Genomic DNA, 22,916 nt, shown 5'->3' on the forward strand with positions numbered 1-22,916 from the left:
AAGTCTTAAATTTGCATTATGCATGTGCGCGACTAATAGCCGAATAACTCAATGTCGCGCCAACCGATTTTGATGATTCTTTTTTTATTTGAAAGGATACACTTCAAGGATAATTTGGTGAAAGTTTGGTTAGGTTTCGATTATGGAATTCGGAGAAAATTGAGAAAGTTTGTTTTTGTTGGTCAAAAATTAATTATACTGTAATAGTTACAAGCAAAAACTTTTTAAATTGATGTCAGAAGTGAGATTCCTGATCGTTGCATTTCTTTTCAACCAATCTCAAAAAAGAGGATGTTCTCATTTTCAACCAACTTCAAAAAAGGGAGATTCCGAATTCACCCGAATACTTTTTATGTTTGTTCTTGTCAATATACCAAAATGTAACTTTGCACAAAAATAATAGCTAATTAAATGAAGTTTTACATAGAACAATCATAACCACTCGTTGACAACCACTACCACCACCATCACCACTCACACCACATTCCTCAAATAATACCTATCAATTGAATAATTTCATTATTATTTTTTATTTCTATTTTTATTAGTTTAATAATTATAAATTATTTTATTTTTAATTATAAAAATAATTTTAATTTTAAAAAAAATAAGAAAAATAATTTCAAAAAATTTTTTTGAAAATGATAAATAATCTTTTTTCAATTTTTGATCCTTCAACAAATTTATTTAATTTCCCATTTAATTGAATTAGAACATTTATTGGATTATTATTTATTCCTTTATCTTTCTGATTTTTTCCTAATCGTCATTATTTATTATGAAATTTTATTTCTAATAAGCTTCATAATGAATTTAAAACTTTATTAGGACCAAATAGAATTAATGGATCAACTTTTATTTTTATTTCATTATTCTTTTTTATTTTATTTAATATTTTTTTAGGTTTATTCCCATATATTTTTACTAGAACAAGTCATCTTAATGTATCCCTTTCATTATCTTTAACATTATGATTAAGATTTATAATGATTAAATAATACACAACATATATTTATTCATATAATTCCTCAGGGAACACCAACTATTTTAATACCTTTTATAGTACTAATTGAAACTATTAGTAATATTATTCGACCTGGAACTTTAGCAGTTCGATTAACAGCTAATATAATTGCAGGTCATTTACTTTTAACTTTATTAAGTAATACAGGTATTAAAATACTTAATTATTTATTAATTATTTTAATTATTGTTCAAATTTTATTATTAATTCTTGAATCTGCCATAGCAATTATTCAATCTTATGTAATTTCTATTTTAAGAACTCTTTATTCTAGAGAAGTAAATTAATGTCTAATCATAATCATCCCTATCACTTTTTTTTCTGAGGGTAGGTGCCAAAAAGTAAATACGTTTTTAAACGGTTTTATTTAGCTCACCCCGTTTGTTTGTTTGGGTCAAATTTAGTAATTGAAATTTAACCCTCTTCCCGTTAACCGATTGATCTGAAATTTGGTATACGCCTTTGATTCTGGTGACAATACAATTATCCATATTCAATATTATTGTGAATCCAAGATGGCCGCCGCTACAAGATGGCGGACAACTTAGTTTTTTTCAATCCCATCAATATAGATATCAAATGAAAGGGCTTGTCAAGTAGAATTCAGTGGACTATACAAAATCAAAATCCAAGATGGCCGCCACTATAAGATGGCGGACAAGTTAGTTTTTTTCAATCCTATCAATACGGGTATCAAATGAAAGGGCTTGTCAAGCAGAATTCAGTGGACTATACAAAATCAAAATCCAAGATGGCCGCCGTTACAAGATGGCGGACAAGTTAGTTTTTTCGATCCCATCAATATGGGTATCAAATGAAAGGGCTTGTCAAGTAGAATTCAGTGCACTATACAAAATCAAAATCAAAGATGGCCACTGCTACAAAATGGCGGATGATGTAGTTTTCAATCCCATCAATATGGGTATCAAAATAAAGGGCTTGGTAAGTATAATACAGTATACTATACACAATTACAATATGAATCTCCCACATAAGTCAAGATCTGGTATCCTGTCGAGGACTGTGTGGCTATAGGGTGCCTAAAAATGATACGTCGCTAGGGGTACCACCCAAGGTAAAAGGTAAAAGCGCGCCGAGAACTGTATGGCACTAGGTGGATAAAAATGATATGTCGTTAGCGTTTTCCCCTCAAGATTCAGGCACATCTTGTTGTACATAGCCTTGTCCCTCTATTGGACCTCTGGGGGGGTCGTTCGTAACATTCTCCATTAACCTTGCAATAATGAGACATCGAGCCTCATTTCAACGAATTGAATAGCATGAGAAATAAAAACTAAAAACTTAAAAATAAAAAAGTATAAAAAAATTTTTAAGTTAAACGGTTTTATATTGCAGATAAATGTACTAAAAGCTAAAAAATAATTTCATAGAAATTATGATTACTAAAATAAAATCGTGGGGACACTTGCTACTTACCACTAGGTGGGTGAAGTCTCACGCTATGTCTTTCAATTGTAGATATTGGACGTGCCCCACGATTAAATTTTAGTAATCATAATCATAAACCGTTTAACTTAAAATTTTTTTTATACTTTTTTATTAAAGTTGCTCCCAAATAATTTTCTTTTAAAAATAGTTAAAACAAATTATAAGTGAAATGTGTTATGTATAAGTGATGTATTAACAGTCACCAACCTGCCAGCAGTTATTCGTGCAATAATTTCTACACCAAAACTTTTTATCCATAATCACTAGTCTTTTGAACTCAATTACATCAACATGGAAGCTATTAAGCAATCAATACAAGAACTGTCACTACACTTCAATTCGCAAATGGCTGACTTTCAGCAAAATTTGAGTTCTGCGCTTCCTGCGGCAAGCCCCACTTCCCACATTGCAGCTCAATTTAGTGCATTTCGATCTTTTGTATTGAGTGCACTGGAGGGGCTTCAGCTGCAGGTAAATATACTGTCAAAACAGTTAGACCTTCTTGACTTGCGGACCAGAAAGAAGATACTGTTGGTGCATGGTGTGCCCGAGGAGAGAAGTACAGCTGATTCTGCCATTGCGGTGAAGGTCCTGTCCCAACATCTGAAGTTGCCTGATCTGGAGCTGGGTGACATTAGCAGATGTCAACGCCTGGGTACTGTAACATCTGATAAACCAAGACCCATACTTGTAAAATTCCGAGAGTTATCTATGCGAAATCAAATATGGTATGCTAAAACCAATTTGAAAAATACAGGCATCACTTTATCGGAATTCCTCACTAAATCCAGGCACGAGACTTTCATGGCAGCCCGAAAACGTTTTGGCATAAATAAATGTTGGACGAAGGAGGGCTACATCATTGTCATTGGGCCAGATGGGAAGCGCCATACTATTTCCACATGCAGTGAGCTAGACAATATCCACGACACGGCTGGGGCTCAACCTCTTAAAGCACCTATGGCGAGCTCAAGTGCTGGTGATTCTAAGACAAAGCCAGTTCCTCAGGTTACACGAATGAAGAGGATCGTAAACTCGAAGAAGTAAACAACTTCCTTAATGCATTAGTTTGTTCAATTAATGTTGATAGAATACTTTTAACCTTATATCTAATAACTTATGAGCTAGTGTCCTATAAATCACTAATATATTCACTAAAATGTACAAATTACCCACAACTTAAATCGTTAATATACTTATCCATTAATATATATAATTTACCCACAATTTTAAAACGTAATATTAAATGTTGTAATGTTCGGTCCGGTTCGGTTCTTTATTTATGGCGCTTCGAGCGTGCCAGTTGAGCACTATTCACTTCGCCAATGTCACGTTGTATGGAAAACACACAAAGGAGATTGTACGGTAAAAAAGAGATTATATTACACAATAGGAGAATGCATGTCAAAAAGAGTCCAGTTAAAGTGTTGCCTTCACCTATAAAATAAAAAATCATAAAATAAATATATACATGAACATGAGTTTGTAATGTTTACTTTTTGTTAGTTATTTTGACAGGCTTATTGACACTTAATCTGTCAATGGCCGGAACTGTCTTAAACGTTTCTTTTCACGATAACTCCTAGATTACGGACTTAGTTGTATTTATCGTGTTTTACCTCTTTTTTTTTTTTGTTATTGTAAGTGATTATTTGTTTATTTTATTTTTTTTATTTTTATTTTTCTAATTTTATCACTAATATTTATTTTGCTAATTTATTTATTTATTTGGACATACATATATTATATAGCTCTTATTATTATTATCATTAACATTCTGCATATACACACATTTTATTTTAATCTTATTTTTATTTATTATATATATTTATTATCTTATTAATTTTTACTTGATTATTATATTTTGGTACTGCACTATGTTCAACAACGCTAACTCAAACAGTGACACCTCCGATAATGATATATTTTGTCAGTCTACATCGTTATCATCAGATTCTAGTTTCCATAGCACTTCCGCGTCGCTAAGCACTGTTTTGGGCACGACTTTTGCGAACTCTGCCAAGCACTTCAACGTGGTGCATATCAATGCACAAAGTGTTCCCGCTCATTATCCTGATCTCCTAGCTTCCTTCGATGCCAAAAACGTTCACGCGATCCTAGTTTCCGAAACTTTCCTAAAACCTTCCTTACCATCCACATCCTATGCTTTACCCGGCTTCCATCTTATTCGTAATGACCGTACAGGGAAAGGCGGTGGTGGAGTTGCTATCTACTTACGCAGCCACATCCCTTTTTCTATTCTTGACAAATCTCCTACACTGTACTCAAATACTTCTGAGCATATTTTTATTGAAGTGTTATTTGGCACATTAAAACTATTACTTGGTGTACTTTACAGCCCTTCACTTCATATAAATTATTTTGACACCTTTGAAACTTTACTAGATAAGTATGTTCCAGGTGTTGATCACACCATCATAATGGGAGATTTTAATACTTGTCTAATTAAAAATGACTGGCGTGCTATTCGATTACAAAATATTATTAAAAGTGCTAATCTTAATCTTCTACCCACTAACGCTACCCACTTCTTTCCTAATACCGCTCCGTCACAATTAGACTTAATGATCGTTTCGTCGAATGAGCAAGTCGCTACTTATGGTCAGTTGTGTGCAGAAGCGTTCTCATATCACGATCTCATATATATGAGTTATAAAATTCGTACACCCAAAATTAAACCTACTATAATCATGCGTAGAAGCTTTAAAAATTTTAACAACGAAGCTTTCTTAGAAGATCTAGATAATATAGATTGGGAGAGTGTATTAAATGCTCCAACTGTTAATGAAAAAATTATTATATTTAACTCTCTTTTAACTGAGCTTTTTGACCTGCACGCTCCACTTCGACCAATAAAACTCAAGCACCTTCCTGCCCCCTGGTTAACGGAAGATATTAAAAAACTTATGGTAAAACGTAACTCGGCTAAATCGAAGTACAAGAGAAATCCTACTGAGGAAAACCTTAACAGGTTCAAAATACTACGGAACCGATGTAACAAAACTTGCAGGGATGCTCAACGCACTTTTATTTATAATTCTATCGAAAATTGCAATTCTGCTAGTATTTGGAAATTCCTTGACTCAATGGGTATTGGACGCTCACGAAAAACTACCGCGTTAGGCGATAGAACGGATATCAACGAAATGAATAAGCACTTCGCGAATGTCAACTTATTAAGTCAAAATGTTAAAATTAATACTATTAAGTCTATCCCTTCAATCTCTGGTCCTTCTCCCTTTCATTTCACTTCTATTTCTCCTGACGAAGTGAAGAAGCATGTTCTTGCCATTAAGTCCGATGCTATTGGCAGTGATCGAATCAGTCGGAAAATGATTCTTTTAACCATGAAGACTGTACTTCCTATCCTGTGCCATATTTTCAACTATTCCCTTTCCTCAAATACTTTCCCTGATATCTGGTGCCAGGCGATAGTTGTTCCTATACCTAAAGTGTCTAGCCCCACTTCCTTTACAGACTATCGCCCGATATCTATCCTCCAGTTCCTGTCCAAAATACTAGAACGTATAGTCCATAAACAACTCTCCTCCTTCCTTACCAGAAATCATATCCTATCTCCCTTCCAGTCTGGTTTCCGCCCTGGTCACAGCACTGTCACTGCGCTCAATAAGGTCAATGATGATATAAGATATGGAATCGATAACCAACAAGTCACTATTCTCGCTCTCCTAGACTTTTCTAACGCTTTTAATACAGTAGATTTCGAAATCCTTTTAGCTGTTCTAAAGTCTATTAATATTTCATCAGAGGCTACTGAATGGTTTTATTCCTATCTACATAATCGAGAGCAGTACATTCGTTTAAATGAAAAACTGTCAACTGTTTGCCGCCTTAATGCTGGTGTTCCCCAGGGTGGCGTACTTTCTCCTTTACTTTTCTCCATCTTCATAAATTCCGTCACCAAGCTTTTATCCTTGCCTTTTCACTTATACGCTGATGACTTACAGATTTATACAACCACGGACGTTCAAGACATTGCGAGGGCTATTAGTCTAATTAATTCCAACCTGCTAACAATTAGTACCTGGAGCAAGTCTTACGGTTTATCTATAAATCCTAAAAAGTCTCAAGTGTGTATTCTCGGCAATCCTAAACAACTATCCAAGATCTATTTTCCTTCCCTTCCTCCTACAGTCTTCGACACCTGTAACTTGAAATACTGTTGCACTGTCAAAAATCTAGGTATCATGGTGGACAGCAAACTCTCCTGGGCTCCTCAAGTTTCCGAGTTGAGCCGCAAGTTGTACTGCGCTATAGGTAGGTTAAAAAGATGGAAAAATATTCTGCCAATCAAAACCAAAATAACCCTAGCCCACTCACTTTTGCTACCTATCCTAGATTATGCAGACACCTGTTACCTGGATTTATCGCAGCAACTACTTAACAAGTTGGAACGTCTCCAAAACCTGGTTATTAGATTCATTTTCGGACTGAAAAAGTTCGATCATGTCAGTGAGTATCGTACTAGACTTGGCTGGCTTCCTATTAAAGACCGTCGAAATCTTCACACTCTTTCTCTTCTCTACTCTATCCTCTTCCACCCTGAAACTCCAACCTACCTTAAGCAGCGTTTTTCCTTTCTCGATTCCAACTCCCGTCTCACACTAAGTCTCCGCTCCCAAAAAGATAATAAGCTGGAGATACCTTTGTGCCGTACTCGTTGTTACAGTAAATCGTTCACGGTGCAAGCAGCGAAACTATGGAATAAAAACTAACTAATAAAAAACTACGACGTACTATCAGGCAGTCTAAGTCTAAGAAAGCATTCAAATATAAAGTAAAAAACTATTATCTTCAATTGTAGTGTATATTTACTAATATTTATATATATTATTTATTATATTTGTGTATTATACTCTATTTATTTATTTATTAAACTGCCACGAAAACCGATTTTTTCAGTTTTTCCCGCTCGGATTCAGTTGAAACTGGTGTTGATCGTTCGGGCTCCGAGGGGCCTTCAAGGTGGTATAGAACCCGCGGGAATGCGCGGGAAGGTGCGGGCGGTAAGTGGAAAAAACCGATTTTTTCAGTTTTCCCCGCTCGGATTCAGTTGAAACTGGTGTCGATCGTTCGGGCTTCGAGGGGCCTTCAAGGTGGTATACAACCCGCGGGAATGCGCGGGAAGGTGCCGGCGGTTAGTGGCGAAAACCGATTTTTTCAGTTTTCCCCGCTCGGATTCAGTTGAAACTGGTGTCGATCGTTCGGGCTTCGAGGGGCCTTCAAGGTGGTATACAACCCGCGGGAATGCGCGGGAAGGTGCCGGCGGTTAGTGGCGAAAACCGATTTTTTCAGTTTTCCCCGCTCGGATTCAGTTGAAACTGGTGTCGATGGCGGTAAGTGGCGAAAACCGATTTTTTCAGTTTTTCTCCGCTCGGATTCAGTTGAAACTGGTGTCGATCGTTCGGGCTCCGAGGGGCCTTCAAAGTGGTATACAACCCGCGGGAATGCGCGGGAAGGTGCCGGCGGTTAGTGGCGAAAACCGATTTTTTCAGTTTTCCCCGCTCGGATTCAGTTGAAACTGGTGTCGATGGCGGTAAGTGGCGAAAACCGATTTTTTCAGTTTTCCCCCGCTCGGATTCAGTTGAAACTGGTGTCGATCGTTCGGGCTCCGAGGGGCCTTCAAGGTGGTATACAACCCGCGGGAAAGCGCGGGAAGGTGCGGGCGGTAAGTGGAAAAAACCGTTTTTTTCAGTTTTCCCCGCTCGGATTCAGTTGATACTGGTGTCGATCGTTCGGGCTTCGAGGGGCCTTCAAGGTGGTATACAACCCGCGGGAATGCGCGGGAAGGTGCCGGCGGTTAGTGGCGAAAACCGATTTTTTCAGTTTTCCCCGCTCGGATTCAGTTGAAACTGGTGTCGATCGTTCGGGCTCCGAGGGGCCTTCAAGGTGGTATACAACCCGCGGGAATGCGCGGGAAGGTGCGGGCGGTAAGTGGCGAAAACCGATTTTTTCAGTTTTCCCCGCTCGGATTCAGTTGAAACTGGTGTCGATCGTTCGTGCTCCGAGGGGCTTTCAAGGTGGTATACAACCCGCGGGAATGCGCGGGAAGGTGCCGGCGGTTAGTGGCGAAAACCGATTTTTTCAGTTTTCCCCGCTCGGATTCAGTTGAAACTGGTGTCGATCGTTCGGGCTCCGAGGGGCCTTCAAGGTGGTATACAACCCGCGGGAATGCGCGGGAAGGTGCGGGCGGTAAGTGGCGAAAACCGATTTTTTCAGTTTTCCCCGCTCGGATTCAGTTGAAACTGGTGTCGATCGTTCGGGCTCCGAGGGGCCTTCAAGGTGGTATACAACCCGCGGGAATGCGCGGGAAGGTGCGGGAAGGAGCGGGCGGTAAGTGGCGTAAACCGATTTTTTCAGTTTTCCCCGCTCGGATTCAGTTGAAACTGGTGTCGATCGTTCGGGCTCCGAGGGGCCTTCAAGGTGGTATACAACCCGCGGGAATGCGCGGGAAGGTGCGGGCGGTAAGTGGAAAAAACCGATTTTTTCAGTTTTCCCCGCTCGGATTCAGTTGAAACTGGTGTCGATGGCGGTAAGTGGCGAAAACCGATTTTTTCAGTTTTCCCCGCTCGGATTCACTTGAAACTGGTGTCGATCGTTCGGGCTCCGAGGGGCCTTCAAGGTGGTATACAACCCGCGGGAATGCGCGGGAAGGTGCGGGCGGTAAGTGGAAAAAACCGATTTTTTCAGTTTTCCCCGCTCGGATTCAGTTGAAACTGGTGTCGATCGGTCGGGCTCCAAGGGGCCTTCAAGGTGGTATACAACCCGCGGGAACGCGCGGGAAGGTGCGGGCGGTAAGTGGCGAAAACCGATTTTTTCAGTTTTCCCCGCTCGGATTCACTTGAAACTGGTGTCGATCGTTCGGGCTTCGAGGGGCCTTCAAGGTGGTATACAACCCGCGGGAATGCGCGGGAAGGTGCCGGCGGTTAGTGGCGAAAACCGATTTTTTCAGTTTTCCCCGCTCGGATTCAGTTGAAACTGGTGTCGATCGTTCGGGCTCCGAGGGGCCTTCAAGGTGGTATACAACCCGCGGGAATGCGCGGGAAGGTGCGGGCGGTAAGTGGCGAAAACCGATTTTTTCAGTTTTCCCCGCTCGGATTCAGTTGAAACTGGTGTCGATCGTTCGTGCTCCGAGGGGCTTTCAAGGTGGTATAAAACCCGCGGGAATGCGCGGGAAGGTGCCGGCAGTAAGTGGCGAAAACCGATTTTTTCAGTTTTCCCCGCTCGGATTCACTTGAAACTGGTGTCGATCGTTCGGGCTCCGAGGGGCCTTCAAGGTGGTATACAACCCGCGGGAATGCGCGGGAAGGTGCGGGCGGTAAGTGGAAAAAACCGATTTTTTCAGTTTTCCCCGCTCGGATTCAGTTGAAACTGGTGTCGATGGCGGTAAGTGGCGAAAACCGATTTTTTCAGTTTTCCCCGCTCGGATTCAGTTGAAACTGGTGTCGATCGTTCGGGCTCCGAGGGGCCTTCAAGGTGGTATACAACCCGGCGGGAATGCGCGGGAAGGTGCGGGCGGTAAGTGGAAAAAACCGATTTTTTCAGTTTTCCCCGCTCGGATTCAGTTGAAACTGGTGTCGATCGGTCGGGCTCCAAGGGGCCTTCAAGGTGGTATACAACCCGCGGGAACGCGCGGGAAGGTGCGGGCGGTAAGTGGCGAAAACCGATTTTTTCAGTTTTCCCCGCTCGGATTCACTTGAAACTGGTGTCGATCGTTCGGGCTCCGAGGGGCCTTCAAGGTGGTATACAACCCGCGGGAATGCACGGGAAGGTGCCGGCAGTAAGTGGCGAAAACCGATTTTTTCAGTTTTCCCCGCTCGGATTCAGTTGAAACTGACGTCGATCGTTCGGGCTCCGAGGGGCCATCAAGGTGGTATACAACCCGCGGGAATGCGCGGGAAGGTGCCGGCGATAAGTGGCGAAAACCGATTTTTTCCAACCCGCAGGAATGTGCGGGAAGGTGGGGGCGGTAAGTGACGAAAACCGATTTTTTCAGTTTTCCCCGCTCGGATTCAGTTGAAACTGGTGTCGATCGTTCGGGCTCCGAGGGGCCTTCAAGGTGGTATACAACCCGCGGGAATGCGCGGGAAAGTGCCGGCGGTAAGTGGCGAAAACCGATTTTTTCCAACCCGCAGGAATGTGCGGGAAGGTGCGGGCGGTAAGTGACGAAAACCGATTTTTTCAGTTTTCCCCGCTCGGATTCAGTTGAAACTGGTGTCGATCGTTCGGGCTCCGAGGGGCCTTCAAGGTGGTATACAACCCGCGGGAATGCGCGGGAAGGTGCGGGCGGTAAGTGGCGAAAACCGATTTTTTCACTTTTCCCCGCTCGGATTCAGTTGAAACTGGTGTCGATCGTTCGGGCTCCGAGGGGCCTTCAAGGTGGTATACAACCCGCGGGAATGCGCGGGAAGGTGCGGGCGGTAAGTGGCGAAAACCGATTTTTTCACTTTTCCCCGCTCGGATTCAGTTGAAACTGGTGTCGATCGTTCGGGCTCCGAGGGGCCTTCAAGGTGGTATACAACCCGCGGGAATGCGCGGGAAGGTGCGGGCGGTAAGTGGCGAAAACCGATTTTTTCACTTTTCCCCGCTCGGATTCAGTTGAAACTGGTGTCAATCGTTCGGGCTCCGAGGGGCCTTCAAGGTGGTATACAACCCGCGGGAATGCGCGGGAAGGTGCGGGAAGGAGCGGGCGGTAAGTGGCGTAAACCGATTTTTTCAGTTTTCCCCGCTCGGATTCAGTTGAAACTGGTGTCGATCGTTCGGGCTCCGAGGGGCCTTCAAGGTGGTATACAACTCGCGGGAATGCGCGGGAAGGTGCGGGCGGTAAGTGGCGAAAACCGATTTTTTCAGTTTTCCCCGCTCGGATTCAGTTGAAACTGGTGTCGATCGTTCGGGCTCCGAGGGGCCTTCAAGGTGGTATACAACCCGCGGGAATGCGCGGGAAGGTGCGGGCGGTAAGTGGAAAAAACCGATTTTTTCAGTTTTCCCCGCTCGGATTCAGTTGAAACTGGTGTCGATCGTTCGGGCTTCGAGGGGCCTTCAAGGTGGTATACAACCCGCGGGAATGCGCGGGAAGGTGCGGGGCGGTAAGTGGCGAAAACCGATTTTTTCACTTTTCCCCGCTCGGATTCAGTTGAAACTGGTGTCGATCGTTCGGGCTCCGAGGGGCCTTCAAGGTGGTATACAACCCGCGGGAATGCGCGGGAAGGTGCGGGCGGTAAGTGGAAAAAACCGATTTTTTCAGTTTTCCCCGCTCGGATTCAGTTGAAACTGGTGTCGATCGTTCGGGCTTCGAGGGGCCTTCAAGGTGGTATACAACCCGCGGGAATGCGCGGGAAGGTGCCGGCAGTAAGTGGCGAAAACCGATTTTTTCAGTTTTCCCCGCTCGGATTCAGTTGAAACTGACGTCGATCGTTCGGGCTCCGAAGGGCCTTCAAGGTGGTATACAACCCGCGGGAATGCGCGGGAAGGTGCCGGCGGTAAGTGGCGAAAACCGATTTTTTCCAACCCGCAGGAATGTGCGGGAAGGTGCGGGCGGTAAGTGACGAAAACCTATTTTTTCAGTTTTCCCCGCTCGGATTCAGTTGAAACTGGTGTCGATCGTTCGGGCTCCGAGGGGCCTTCAAGGTGGTATACAACCCGCGGGAATGCGCGGGAAGGTGCGGGCGGTAAGTGGCGAAAACCGATTTTTTCAGTTTTCCCCGCTCGGATTCAGTTGAAACTGGTGTCGATCGTTCGGGCTCCGAGGGGCCTTCAAGGTGGTATACAACCCGCGGGAATGCGCGGGAAGGTGCGGGCGGTAAGTGGAAAAAACCGATTTTTTCAGTTTTCCCCGCTCGGATTCAGTTGAAACTGGTGTCGATCGTTCGGGCTTCGAAGGGCCTTCAAGGTGGTATACAACCCGCGGGAATGCGCGGGAAGGTGCGGGCGGTAAGTGGAAAAAACCGATTTTTTCAGTTTTCCCCGTTCGGATTCAGTTGAAACTGGTGTCGATCGTTCGGGCTTCGAGGGGCCTTCAAGGTGGTATACAACCCGCGGGAATGCGCGGGAAGGTGCCGGCGGTTAGTGGCGAAAACCGATTTTTTCAGTTTTCCCCGCTCGGATTCAGTTGAAACTGGTGTCGATCGTTCGGGCTCCGAGGGGCCTTCAAGGTGGTATACAACCCGCGGGAATGCGCGGGAAGGTGCGAGCGGTAAGTGGCGAAAACCGATTTTTTCAGTTTTCCCCGCTCAGATTCGGTTGAAACTGGTGTCGATCGTTCGGGCTCCGAGGGGCCTTCAAGGTGGTATACAATTCGCGGGAATGCGCGGGAAGTTGCGGGCGGTAAGTGGAAAAAACCTATTTTTTCAGTTTTCCCCGCTCGGATTCAAATGAAACTGGTGTCGATCGTTCGGGCTTCGAAGGGCCTTCAAGGTGGTATACAACCCGCGGGAATGCGCGGGAAGGTGCGGGCGGTAAGTGGAAAAAACCGATTTTTTCAGTTTTCCCCGTTCGGATTCAGTTGAAACTGGTGTCGATCGTTCGGGCTTCGAGGGGCCTTCAAGGTGGTATACAACCCGCGGGAATGCGCGGGAAGGTGCCGGCGGTTAGTGGCGAAAACCGATTTTTTCAGTTTTCCCCGCTCGGATTCAGTTGAAACTGGTGTCGATCGTTCGGGCTCCGAGGGGCCTTCAAGGTGGTATACAACCCGCGGGAATGCGCGGGAAGGTGCGAGCGGTAAGTGGCGAAAACCGATTTTTTCAGTTTTCCCCGCTCAGATTCGGTTGAAACTGGTGTCGATCGTTCGGGCTCCGAGGGGCCTTCAAGGTGGTATACAATTCGCGGGAATGCGCGGGAAGTTGCGGGCGGTAAGTGGAAAAAACCTATTTTTTCAGTTTTCCCCGCTCGGATTCAAATGAAACTGGTGTCGATCGTTCGGGCTTCGAGGGGCCTTCAAGGTGGTATACAACCCGCGGGAATGCGCGGGAAGGTGCCGGCGGTTAGTAGCGAAAACCGATATTTTCAGTTTTCCCCGCTCTGATTCAGTTGAAACTGGTGTCGATCGTTCGGGCTCCGAGGGGCCTTCAAGGTGGTATACAACCCGCGGGAATGCGCGGGAAGGTGCGGGCGGTAAGTGGAAAAAACCGATTTTTTCAGTTTTCCCCGCTCGGATTCAGTTAAAACTGGTGTCGATCGTTCGGGCTCCGAGGGGCCTTCAAAGTGGTATACAACCCGAAGTTGGAAGGTGAAGGTGCGGGCGGTAAGTGGCGAAAACCGATTTTTTTCAGTTTTCCCCGCTCAGATTCAGTTGAAACTGGTGTCGATCGTTCGGGCTCCGAGGGGCCTTCAAGGTGGTATACAACCCGCGGGAATGCGCGGGAAGGTGCGGGCGGTAAGTGGAAAAAACCGATTTTTTCAGTTTTCCCCGCTCAGATTCAGTTGAAACTGGTGTCGATCGTTCGGGCTTCGAGGGGCCTTCAAGGTGGTATACAACCCGCGGGAATGCGCGGGAAGGTGCCGGCGGTTAGTGGCGAAAACCGATTTTTTCAGTTTTCCCCGCTCGGATTCAGTTGAAACTGGTGTCGATCGTTCGGGCTCCGAGGGGCCTTCAAGGTGGTATACAACCCGCGGGAATGCGCGGGAAGGTGCGGGCGGTAAGTGGAAAAAACCGATTTTTTCAGTTTTCCCCGCTCGGATTCAGTTAAAACTGGTGTCGATCGTTCGGGCTCCGAGGGGCCTTCAAGGTGGTATACAACCCGCGGGAATGCGCGGGAAGGTGCCGGCGGTTAGTGGCGAAAACCGATTTTTTCAGTTTTCCCCGCTCGGATTCAGTTGAAACTGGTGTTGATCGTTCGGGCTCCGAGGGGCCTTCAAGGTGGTATACAACCCGCGGGAATGTGCGGGAAGGTGCCGGCGGTAAATGACGAAAACCTATTTTTTCAGTTTTCCCCGCTCGGATTCAGTTGAAACTGGTGTCGATCGTTCGGGCTCCGAGGGGCCTTCAAGGTGGTATACAACCCGCGGGAATGCGCGGGAAGGTGCGGGCGGTAAGTGGAAAAAACCGATTTTTTCAGTTTTCCCCGCTCGGATTCAGTTAAAACTGGTGTCGATGGCGGTAAGTGGCGAAAACCGATTTTTTCAGTTTTCCCCGCTTGGATTCAGTTGAAACTGGTGTCGATCGTTCGGGCTCCGAGGGGCCTTCAAGGTGGTATACAACCCGCGGGAATGCGCGGGAATGCGCGGGAAGGTGCGGGCGGTAAGTGGCGAAAACCGATTTTTTCAGTTTTCCCCGCTCGGATTCAGTTGAAACTGGTGTCGATGGCGGTAAGTGGCGAAAACCGATTGTTTCAGTTTTCCCCGCTCGGATTCAGTTGAAACTGGTGTCGATCGTTCGGGCTCCGAGGGGCCTTCAAGGTGGTATACAACCCGCGGGAATGCGCGGGAATGCGCGGGAAGGTGCGGGCGGTAAGTGGCGAAAACCGATTTTTTCAGTTTTCCCCGCTCGGATTCAGTTGAAACTGGTGTCGATGGCGGTAAGTGGCGAAAACCGATTGTTTCAGTTTTCCCCGCTCGGATTCAGTTGAAACTGGTGTCGATCGTTCGGGCTCCGAGGGGCCTTCAAGGTGGTATACAACCCGCGGGAATGCGCGGGAAGGTGCGGGCGGTAAGTGGCGAAAACCGATTTTTTCAGTTTTCCCCGCTCGGATTCAGTTGAAACTGGTGTCGATGGCGGTAAGTGGCGAAAACCGATTTTTTCAGTTTTCCCCGCTCGGATTCAGTTGAAACTGGTGTCGATCGTTCGGGCTCCGAGGGGCCCTCAAAGTGGTATACAACCCGCGGGAATGCGCGGGAAGGTGCGGGCGGTAAGTGGAAAAAACCGATTTTTTCAGTTTTCCCCGCTCGGATTCAGTTGATACTGGTGTCGATCGTTCGGGCTTCGAGGGGCCTTCAAGGTGGTATACAACCCGCGGGAATGCGCGGGAAGGTGCCGGCGGTTAGTGGCGAAAACCGATTTTTTCAGTTTTCCCCGCTCGGATTCAGTTGAAACTGGTGTCGATCGTTCGGGCTCCGAGGGGCCCTCAAAGTGGTATACAACCCGCGGGAATGCGCGGGAAGGTGCGGGCGGTAAGTGGAAAAAACCGATTTTTTCAGTTTTCCCCGCTCGGATTCAGTTGATACTGGTGTCGATCGTTCGGGCTTCGAGGGGCCTTCAAGGTGGTATACAACCCGCGGGAATGCGCGGGAAGGTGCCGGCGGTAAGTGGCGAAAACTGATTTTTTCCAACCCGCAGGAATGTGCGGGAAGGTGCGGGCGGTAAGTGACGAAAACCGATTTTTTCAGTTTTCCCCGCTCGGATTCAGTTGAAACTGGTGTCGATCGTTCGGCCTCCGAGGGGCCTTCAAGGTGGTATACAACCCGCGGGAATGCGCGGGAAGGTGCGGGCGGTAAGTGACGAAAACCGATTTTTTCCAACCCGCGGGAATGCGCGGGAAGGTGCCAGCGGTAAGTGGCGAAAACCGATTTTTTCCAACCCGCGGGAATGCGCGGGAAGGTGCGGGCGGTAAGTGACGAAAACCGATTTTTTCCAACCCGCGGGAATGCGCGGGAAGGTGCCAGCGGTAAGTGGCGAAAACCGATTTTTTCCAACCCGCGGGAATGCGCGGGAAGGTGCGGGCGGTAAGTGACGAAAACCGATTTTTTCCAACCCGCGGGAATGCGCGGTAAGGTGCCGGCGGTAAGTGGCGAAAACCGATTTTTTCCAACCCGCGGGAATGCGCGGGAAGGTGCCGGCGGTAAGTGGCGAAAACCGATTTTTTCCAACGCGCGGGAATGCGCGGGAAGGTGCTGGCGGTAAGTGGCGTGACAAGCCGTGGTCAAGGCTATGGCCGGCAGCGAGACGTCGTGGGATGCGGTCTCATCCTTCTGCGAGGCAGTGGTGCTCGAGAAGGAGTCGGCGGAACGGGCGAGGGAGGCTTTTGCCGAAGTCGCCATCCACCGTAAGAGACCGGGTCGCCGGAGGGCAGCACACGATCGCCGCCTTTCGCCCTAATGTGCTAGAGGGCGTTCAGCTTGGGGAAGCTGGCCGCCTACCAACCTGGCCCGAGTAGGCGCGCACAGGTTGCTCCCGCGTGCTACTCCGAGCAGGCCGTCGAGGGTGCCCACACACCCTTGACTCCGCGACGTGCCTTGCAGGCTCTCGCCGCCGCGTTTCGCGGAAGACTCACGTCCCCGTGTCTCGCGGCCAGTGGCGGTCGAGGAGGAGCACCGTGAGGTTTTAGTGGGTATTGGGATTGGCCTTCAGCCGGTCCACGAGTCCCACATAACCCGCTCGAGTCCCCACTCGGGCCGGTATCCGTCAAAAGGCCTTGGTGAAAGTTCCTTTAAGGTTTCCCGATCTGCTGGCAACCTTCCTTATCACCGCTAGGCTGTCCACCACCTGATTTTGTAGGTCAGACGCAAGTATGGCTTCGTCCTGCTCTTTCTCGGATGGTAGAGACATGTCCGAGAGCCTGGAGCTAGCCCTGGCCAGTACGGCCGCAGCGCTGTCAGACACCTCCTGTTCTGACCTCAGCGGCGGGATTCCACAGAGCACAGATTATATAATAAGTTAGTACAAAAGTGAGGTGACACCTTCTGCCATAGTGTTGTATCAATCGGTAAAGTCAAATTTTAATATTTCAACACTCTCACCAAATTTGAACTTTAAATCTACAAGTTATACAAAAGCAGAAGAATTCAACACTCTCACCAAATTTGAACTTTCAATTTATAAGTTTTACAAAAAATATAAAAATGTTCATTTTAACTTTAACCATTATGCACTTACATTTAACAAACTCTTAGTAACTACATTTACAACTTGAGTTGTCATACTTAGTTAATACAATTTTATAAAATTGATAATTGTTTAACACCAATTTTATCTCTAAGATATTGAAATTTTTCTTTGGGTAAAGCCTTAGTAAAGATGTCAGCATATTGTTCTTTGGTATTTACATATTTAAGATCTATTTCTTTCTCTAAATATTTTTCTTTAATAAAATTATATCTTATATCAATATGCTTGCATCTTTTGTGGTAATCTACATTTTTAATTAAACAAATTGCACTTTGATTGTCAATGTTTAAACAGATAGAGTTCTGGTTAAATGCATTTATATCTATTAATAATCTTTTTAACCATATGGCTTCTTTGGTTGCTGAACATGCAGCCATGAATTCTGCTTCAGTAGTGGATAATGCCACACTGTGTTGACGTTGTGTTGCCCATGTCACAGCAGCACTATTTTTTATGAATATATATCCTGTCAAAGACCTACGTGTGCAAGTATCTTTTGCATAATCTGCATCGCTGTAGCCTTCAAGGCAGCTCTTCGAGGGCGAGTAGCATAGACCATAGTCTTTTGTTCCTTTTAAGTATCTAAATATTTTCTTTACAACATTCCAATGTGTTTGATTATAACTATTCAAATAGCGACTCACCAAACTGACTGCGTACATTATATCAGGCCTGCTTACCACTGCAAGGTGCATTAGTGAACCAACAGCTTCTCTGTACTGTATATTCTTGTCTGGTGTTTCAGTTCCCTTTTCTAGAGTTGTATGCGGGTCAACTGGAATGTTATTACTGTTAGCATTGTTCATATCAAACTTACATAATAATCTCTCAATGTATTTTGTTTGGTGGATAAAAATACATTTTTCAAATCTTTCTAATTGCATTCCTACAAAATTCTTTGGATCACTCTGTGTAATTTCAAAATTATCTTTAAGTTCACATATTACTATCTGTAATGCTTTGTTTGACTTTGACATTAGTAGACCGTCATCAACATATAGTAATAAATAGATATTATTATTATCAACATTTCCAAGATAAACACATCTATCTGCATGGCTGTTCTTAAATCCATATTTCTTAAGCAGATTGTCAAATTTTTGATTCCAGCATCTTGGTGCTTGTTTTAAACCATAGAGTGAACGATTAAGTTTACATACCTGATTTGGTGAGACATCCAAACCTTCAGGTGCTCTCATATAAATGTCTTCTTTCACATCTCCATATAAAAATGCAGTCTTGATATCAAACTGCATCATTTCATATTCATGTTGAACAGCTTCTGAGAGTAAGATTCTTATTGAATCATATCTTGCTGTTGGTGAGTAAACTTCAGTGTAGTCAATATCTTTTATTTGTCCACATCCTTTGGCACATAGTCTTGATTTAAACACTGACCCATTATCTTTTACTCTGAAAACCCATTTACAGTCAATTAGTCGTACTCCTTTTGGTTTTTCAATTAAACTCCAGGTGTTGTTCTTTTGGTGTGCATTTAGTTCTTTCTTGATTGACTGTTTCCATTTCTCAGCATGCACATTGTCAGTGGATATTGCTGCAGCATAGGTTTCTGGAACATCATATTGATCAATTATTTCGTCTGCACACATATAAGTATTACCTTGCATTTTAGCAGTCCGCATTTTAGATCTAGTTGTTATATTTCGTTCTGATTCCATTTCCTCAATTGTTTCATCTGGTTCATATATAGATCCATCATCTGATTGGTAGGAGTCTTCAGTGCTTTCAGATGTTGTGTCATTATTAGTCGGGCTTTCATTTTCAATTTTTGATTCCGAGACCGACTCAGATAATGGCACCGCTGCATAATCTCTCTTTACTGAACTTTCAATAAAAATTGCATCTCTGCTGATTAAGGTTTTTCTTGTCTTTGGATCAAAGAACCTATAGCCTTTTGTTTGTTCACTATAGCCTACAAAGATCATCTTTATTGCCTTTGGATCCCACTTCCTGTTTTTTTCTTTAGGGATGTGAACCATAGCTTCACAACCAAAGACTTTTATATTACTAATATCTGGCCTTTTACCAGTCCATTTTTCTTCTGGTGTTAAATAATCTAACACCCTTGTTGGACATCTATTAGTGATATGTGCTGCTGTTGTCACTGCTTCAGCCCAGTATTGTTTATTTAGTTTTGCATTAAGCAACATACATCTTGCTCTTTCTAATAGAGTTCTGTTCATTCGTTCTGCCAGACCATTTTGTTGAGGGGTATAGGGGGCGGAAGTTTGATGAGAAATGCCAGACATTTTAAGAAAATGCTTAAAATCATTGCTTAAATATTCATTCCCATTATCAGTACGGAGTGTTTTTATATTAACACCAAGTTTATTTTCCACTAAGGCTTTAAATTCCTTAAATTTTTCAAACACTTCTGATTTCTTATTTAATATGTATATAAATACCTTTCGAGTGAAGTCATCAATGAATGTAACAAAGTAACGGGCACCTCCAAGAGATGATACCTCCATGGGTCCACAAACATCAGAGTGGATGAGTTCCAGTACATTTTGAGCTCGTGATCCCTCAGTAGGGAAAGGTATTCTTGATTGTTTTCCTTGTAGACAAGAAATACATATTACTTTTTCTTTATTTTCCAACTTCAATCCAGAGCTTTCTGTTAATTTATTCAATTCGAAACGAAAAAATCGGCGTCCGCGTTACGTTCCTATAAACTACGAAACGTCTACAAAACAGTCCAAATGTCGAACGTGAGAGAGCCCGCCCGGCAACGATGCTCGATGCGCGACTCCCGCACCGCAGTGTCGGTTCGAATTTGTATAGGCTAAGTGAAAATCTTAGAGTACGTACATAATTTGTAATCGTTATTTGTTTGAATCATTCCGAGAGTCGCGAGCGCTCGCTCGCGGGTAGTCGCATCCGTTACGTCTGACTAGTCGCTGTATCTCACGAGCCCGCCGCCGCGCGCCGGGGCCAAGAAAATATACGATTCAAAGTATGTACACAGAAGTATGTTTATTTCGTGGGAGAGCTCCGCGGCCGGCCCGACCGGTGGAGGAGCGTACACGTGTAATTTTCATAATATCGAATAATCGGGAATACAAATCACGAATCTCTTACAAAAGCATAATACGAGTAAGTCTAGTGGGGGGCCGCGCGCTACGCCGTGCCGTTCACCAGCGGCTCGCTCTTGGCGCTCGGCTTGGGCGCGTCGCGGCGCTTGGGGCCGCCCGTTGCCGCCCCCGCGCCTGCTGCCGCCCCCGCACCCGCCGCCGCCCCCACGCCGGCCGCCGCCCCCACGCCCGCCGCTCCAGTCGCCGCCGCCGCTCCGGCCGCCCCGGCGCCTCCGGCTCCAGTGGCTGCCGCACCGCTGGCGTTGGCGTTAGGGGCGCTCACGCCATTCTTCCATCCGCCACCTCTGTCGGCGCTGGACACATCCTGGCTGTCGAGCGCGGAGCTGTTCTCGTCCGGCTGCCTTCGACGGTCATCACGTCGCCGCCCGCTCGCGTCCCGCGTGTCACGGGTGTCACGGGTGTCACGGGCGTCGCGCGGCGGCCGGGGGTGCGCGCGCCCGTTCTCCAGCGGCACGCGCCGCTCCTCGCCGCGACGCTCGCTCGACCTATTGGGCCTCTGTGGGCGTTGACGTCCACGATACGAGCCATCACCGCGCTCCCCGCGTTCCTCTCCCAGCTCTGGTGTCGTCCTGCGAGCACCAGGCGGGTATCTGGCGTGCGGAGGTCGCGGGCGGCGCGCGCGGGCGGCAGGAGCGCCCCGCGGTGGCGGGTACGAGGACACCGTACCGCCCATCACCACGCGCAGCTGCTGGTCTATCTCCAGCTTGTCCGCGCGTAGCTGTTCTACTTCCTTAAGATGAGTGTTGTATCAATCGGTAAAGTCAAATTTTAATATTTCAACACTCTCACCAAATTTGAACTTTAAATCTACAAGTTATACAAAAGCAGAAGAATTCAACACTCTCACCAAATTTGAACTTTCAATTTATAAGTTTTACAAAAAATATAAAAATGTTCATTTTAACTTTAACCATTATGCACTTACATTTAACAAACTCTTAGTAACTACATTTACAACTTGAGTTGTCATACTTAGTTAATACAATTTTATAAAATTGATAATTGTTTAACACCAATTTTATCTCTAAGATATTGAAATTTTTCTTTGGGTAAAGCCTTAGTAAAGATGTCAGCATATTGTTCTTTGGTATTTACATATTTAAGATCTATTTCTTTCTCTAAATATTTTTCTTTAATAAAATTATATCTTATATCAATATGCTTGCATCTTTTGTGGTAATCTACATTTTTAATTAAACAAATTGCACTTTGATTGTCAATGTTTAAACAGATAGAGTTCTGGTTAAATGCATTTATATCTATTAATAATCTTTTTAACCATATGGCTTCTTTGGTTGCTGAACATGCAGCCATGAATTCTGCTTCAGTAGTGGATAATGCCACACTGTGTTGACGTTGTGTTGCCCATGTCACAGCAGCACTATTTTTTATGAATATATATCCTGTCAAAGACCTACGTGTGCAAGTATCTTTTGCATAATCTGCATCGCTGTAGCCTTCAAGGCAGCTCTTCGAGGGCGAGTAGCATAGACCATAGTCTTTTGTTCCTTTTAAGTATCTAAATATTTTCTTTACAACATTCCAATGTGTTTGATTATAACTATTCAAATAGCGACTCACCAAACTGACTGCGTACATTATATCAGGCCTACTTACCACTGCAAGGTGCATTAGTGAACCAACAGCTTCTCTGTACTGTATATTCTTGTCTGGTGTTTCAGTTCCCTTTTCTAGAGTTGTATGCGGGTCAACTGGAATGTTATTACTGTTAGCATTGTTCATATCAAACTTACATAATAATCTCTCAATGTATTTTGTTTGGTGGATAAAAATACATTTTTCAAATCTTTCTAATTGCATTCCTACAAAATTCTTTGGATCACTCTGTGTAATTTCAAAATTATCTTTAAGTTCACATATTACTATCTGTAATGCTTTGTTTGACTTTGACATTAGTAGACCGTCATCAACATATAGTAATAAATAGATATTATTATTATCAACATTTCCAAGATAAACACATCTATCTGCATGGCTGTTCTTAAATCCATATTTCTTAAGCAGATTGTCAAATTTTTGATTCCAGCATCTTGGTGCTTGTTTTAAACCATAGAGTGAACGATTAAGTTTACATACCTGATTTGGTGAGACATCCAAACCTTCAGGTGCTCTCATATAAATGTCTTCTTTCACATCTCCATATAAAAATGCAGTCTTGATATCAAACTGCATCATTTCATATTCATGTTGAACAGCTTCTGAGAGTAAGATTCTTATTGAATCATATCTTGCTGTTGGTGAGTAAACTTCAGTGTAGTCAATATCTTTTATTTGTCCACATCCTTTGGCACATAGTCTTGATTTAAACACTGACCCATTATCTTTTACTCTGAAAACCCATTTACAGTCAATTAGTCGTACTCCTTTTGGTTTTTCAATTAAACTCCAGGTGTTGTTCTTTTGGTGTGCATTTAGTTCTTTCTTGATTGACTGTTTCCATTTCTCA

The 22,916-nt window shown here is 44.7% G+C and overlaps 2 protein-coding genes across 2 annotated transcripts; one reads left to right on the top strand and one right to left on the bottom strand.

The window, feature by feature from the left end:
- The first annotated feature begins 2,655 nt into the window (after positions 1-2,655).
- On the top strand, positions 2,656-3,640 carry LOC146526600 (uncharacterized). The gene has a single exon (XM_085206954.1). The coding sequence runs from the start codon at positions 2,765-2,767 to the stop codon at positions 3,518-3,520; it is 756 nt and encodes a 251-aa protein (XP_085063080.1). The 5' UTR covers positions 2,656-2,764; the 3' UTR covers positions 3,521-3,640.
- Positions 3,641-20,327: 16,687 nt separating this feature from the next.
- LOC146526601 (uncharacterized) lies at positions 20,328-21,185 on the bottom strand (the record flags this gene model as incomplete). Its single annotated transcript, XM_085206952.1, has 1 exon — positions 20,328-21,185. A coding segment is annotated over one exon (711 nt), but the record flags the coding sequence as incomplete, so codon positions are not given.
- Positions 21,186-22,916: the final 1,731 nt, after the last annotated feature.

Source organism: Heliconius melpomene, unplaced genomic scaffold (genome assembly GCF_056956725.1).
Source record: "Heliconius melpomene rosina isolate 202511_hmr_F unplaced genomic scaffold, ASM5695672v1 ptg000036l, whole genome shotgun sequence".
Taxonomy (NCBI): domain Eukaryota; kingdom Metazoa; phylum Arthropoda; class Insecta; order Lepidoptera; family Nymphalidae; genus Heliconius; species Heliconius melpomene.

Excerpts from the sequence above, each read along its gene's own strand:
- LOC146526600 (XM_085206954.1), top strand. The coding sequence starts at position 2,765 with ATGGAAGCTATTAAGCAATCAATACAAGAACTGTCACTACACTTCAAT.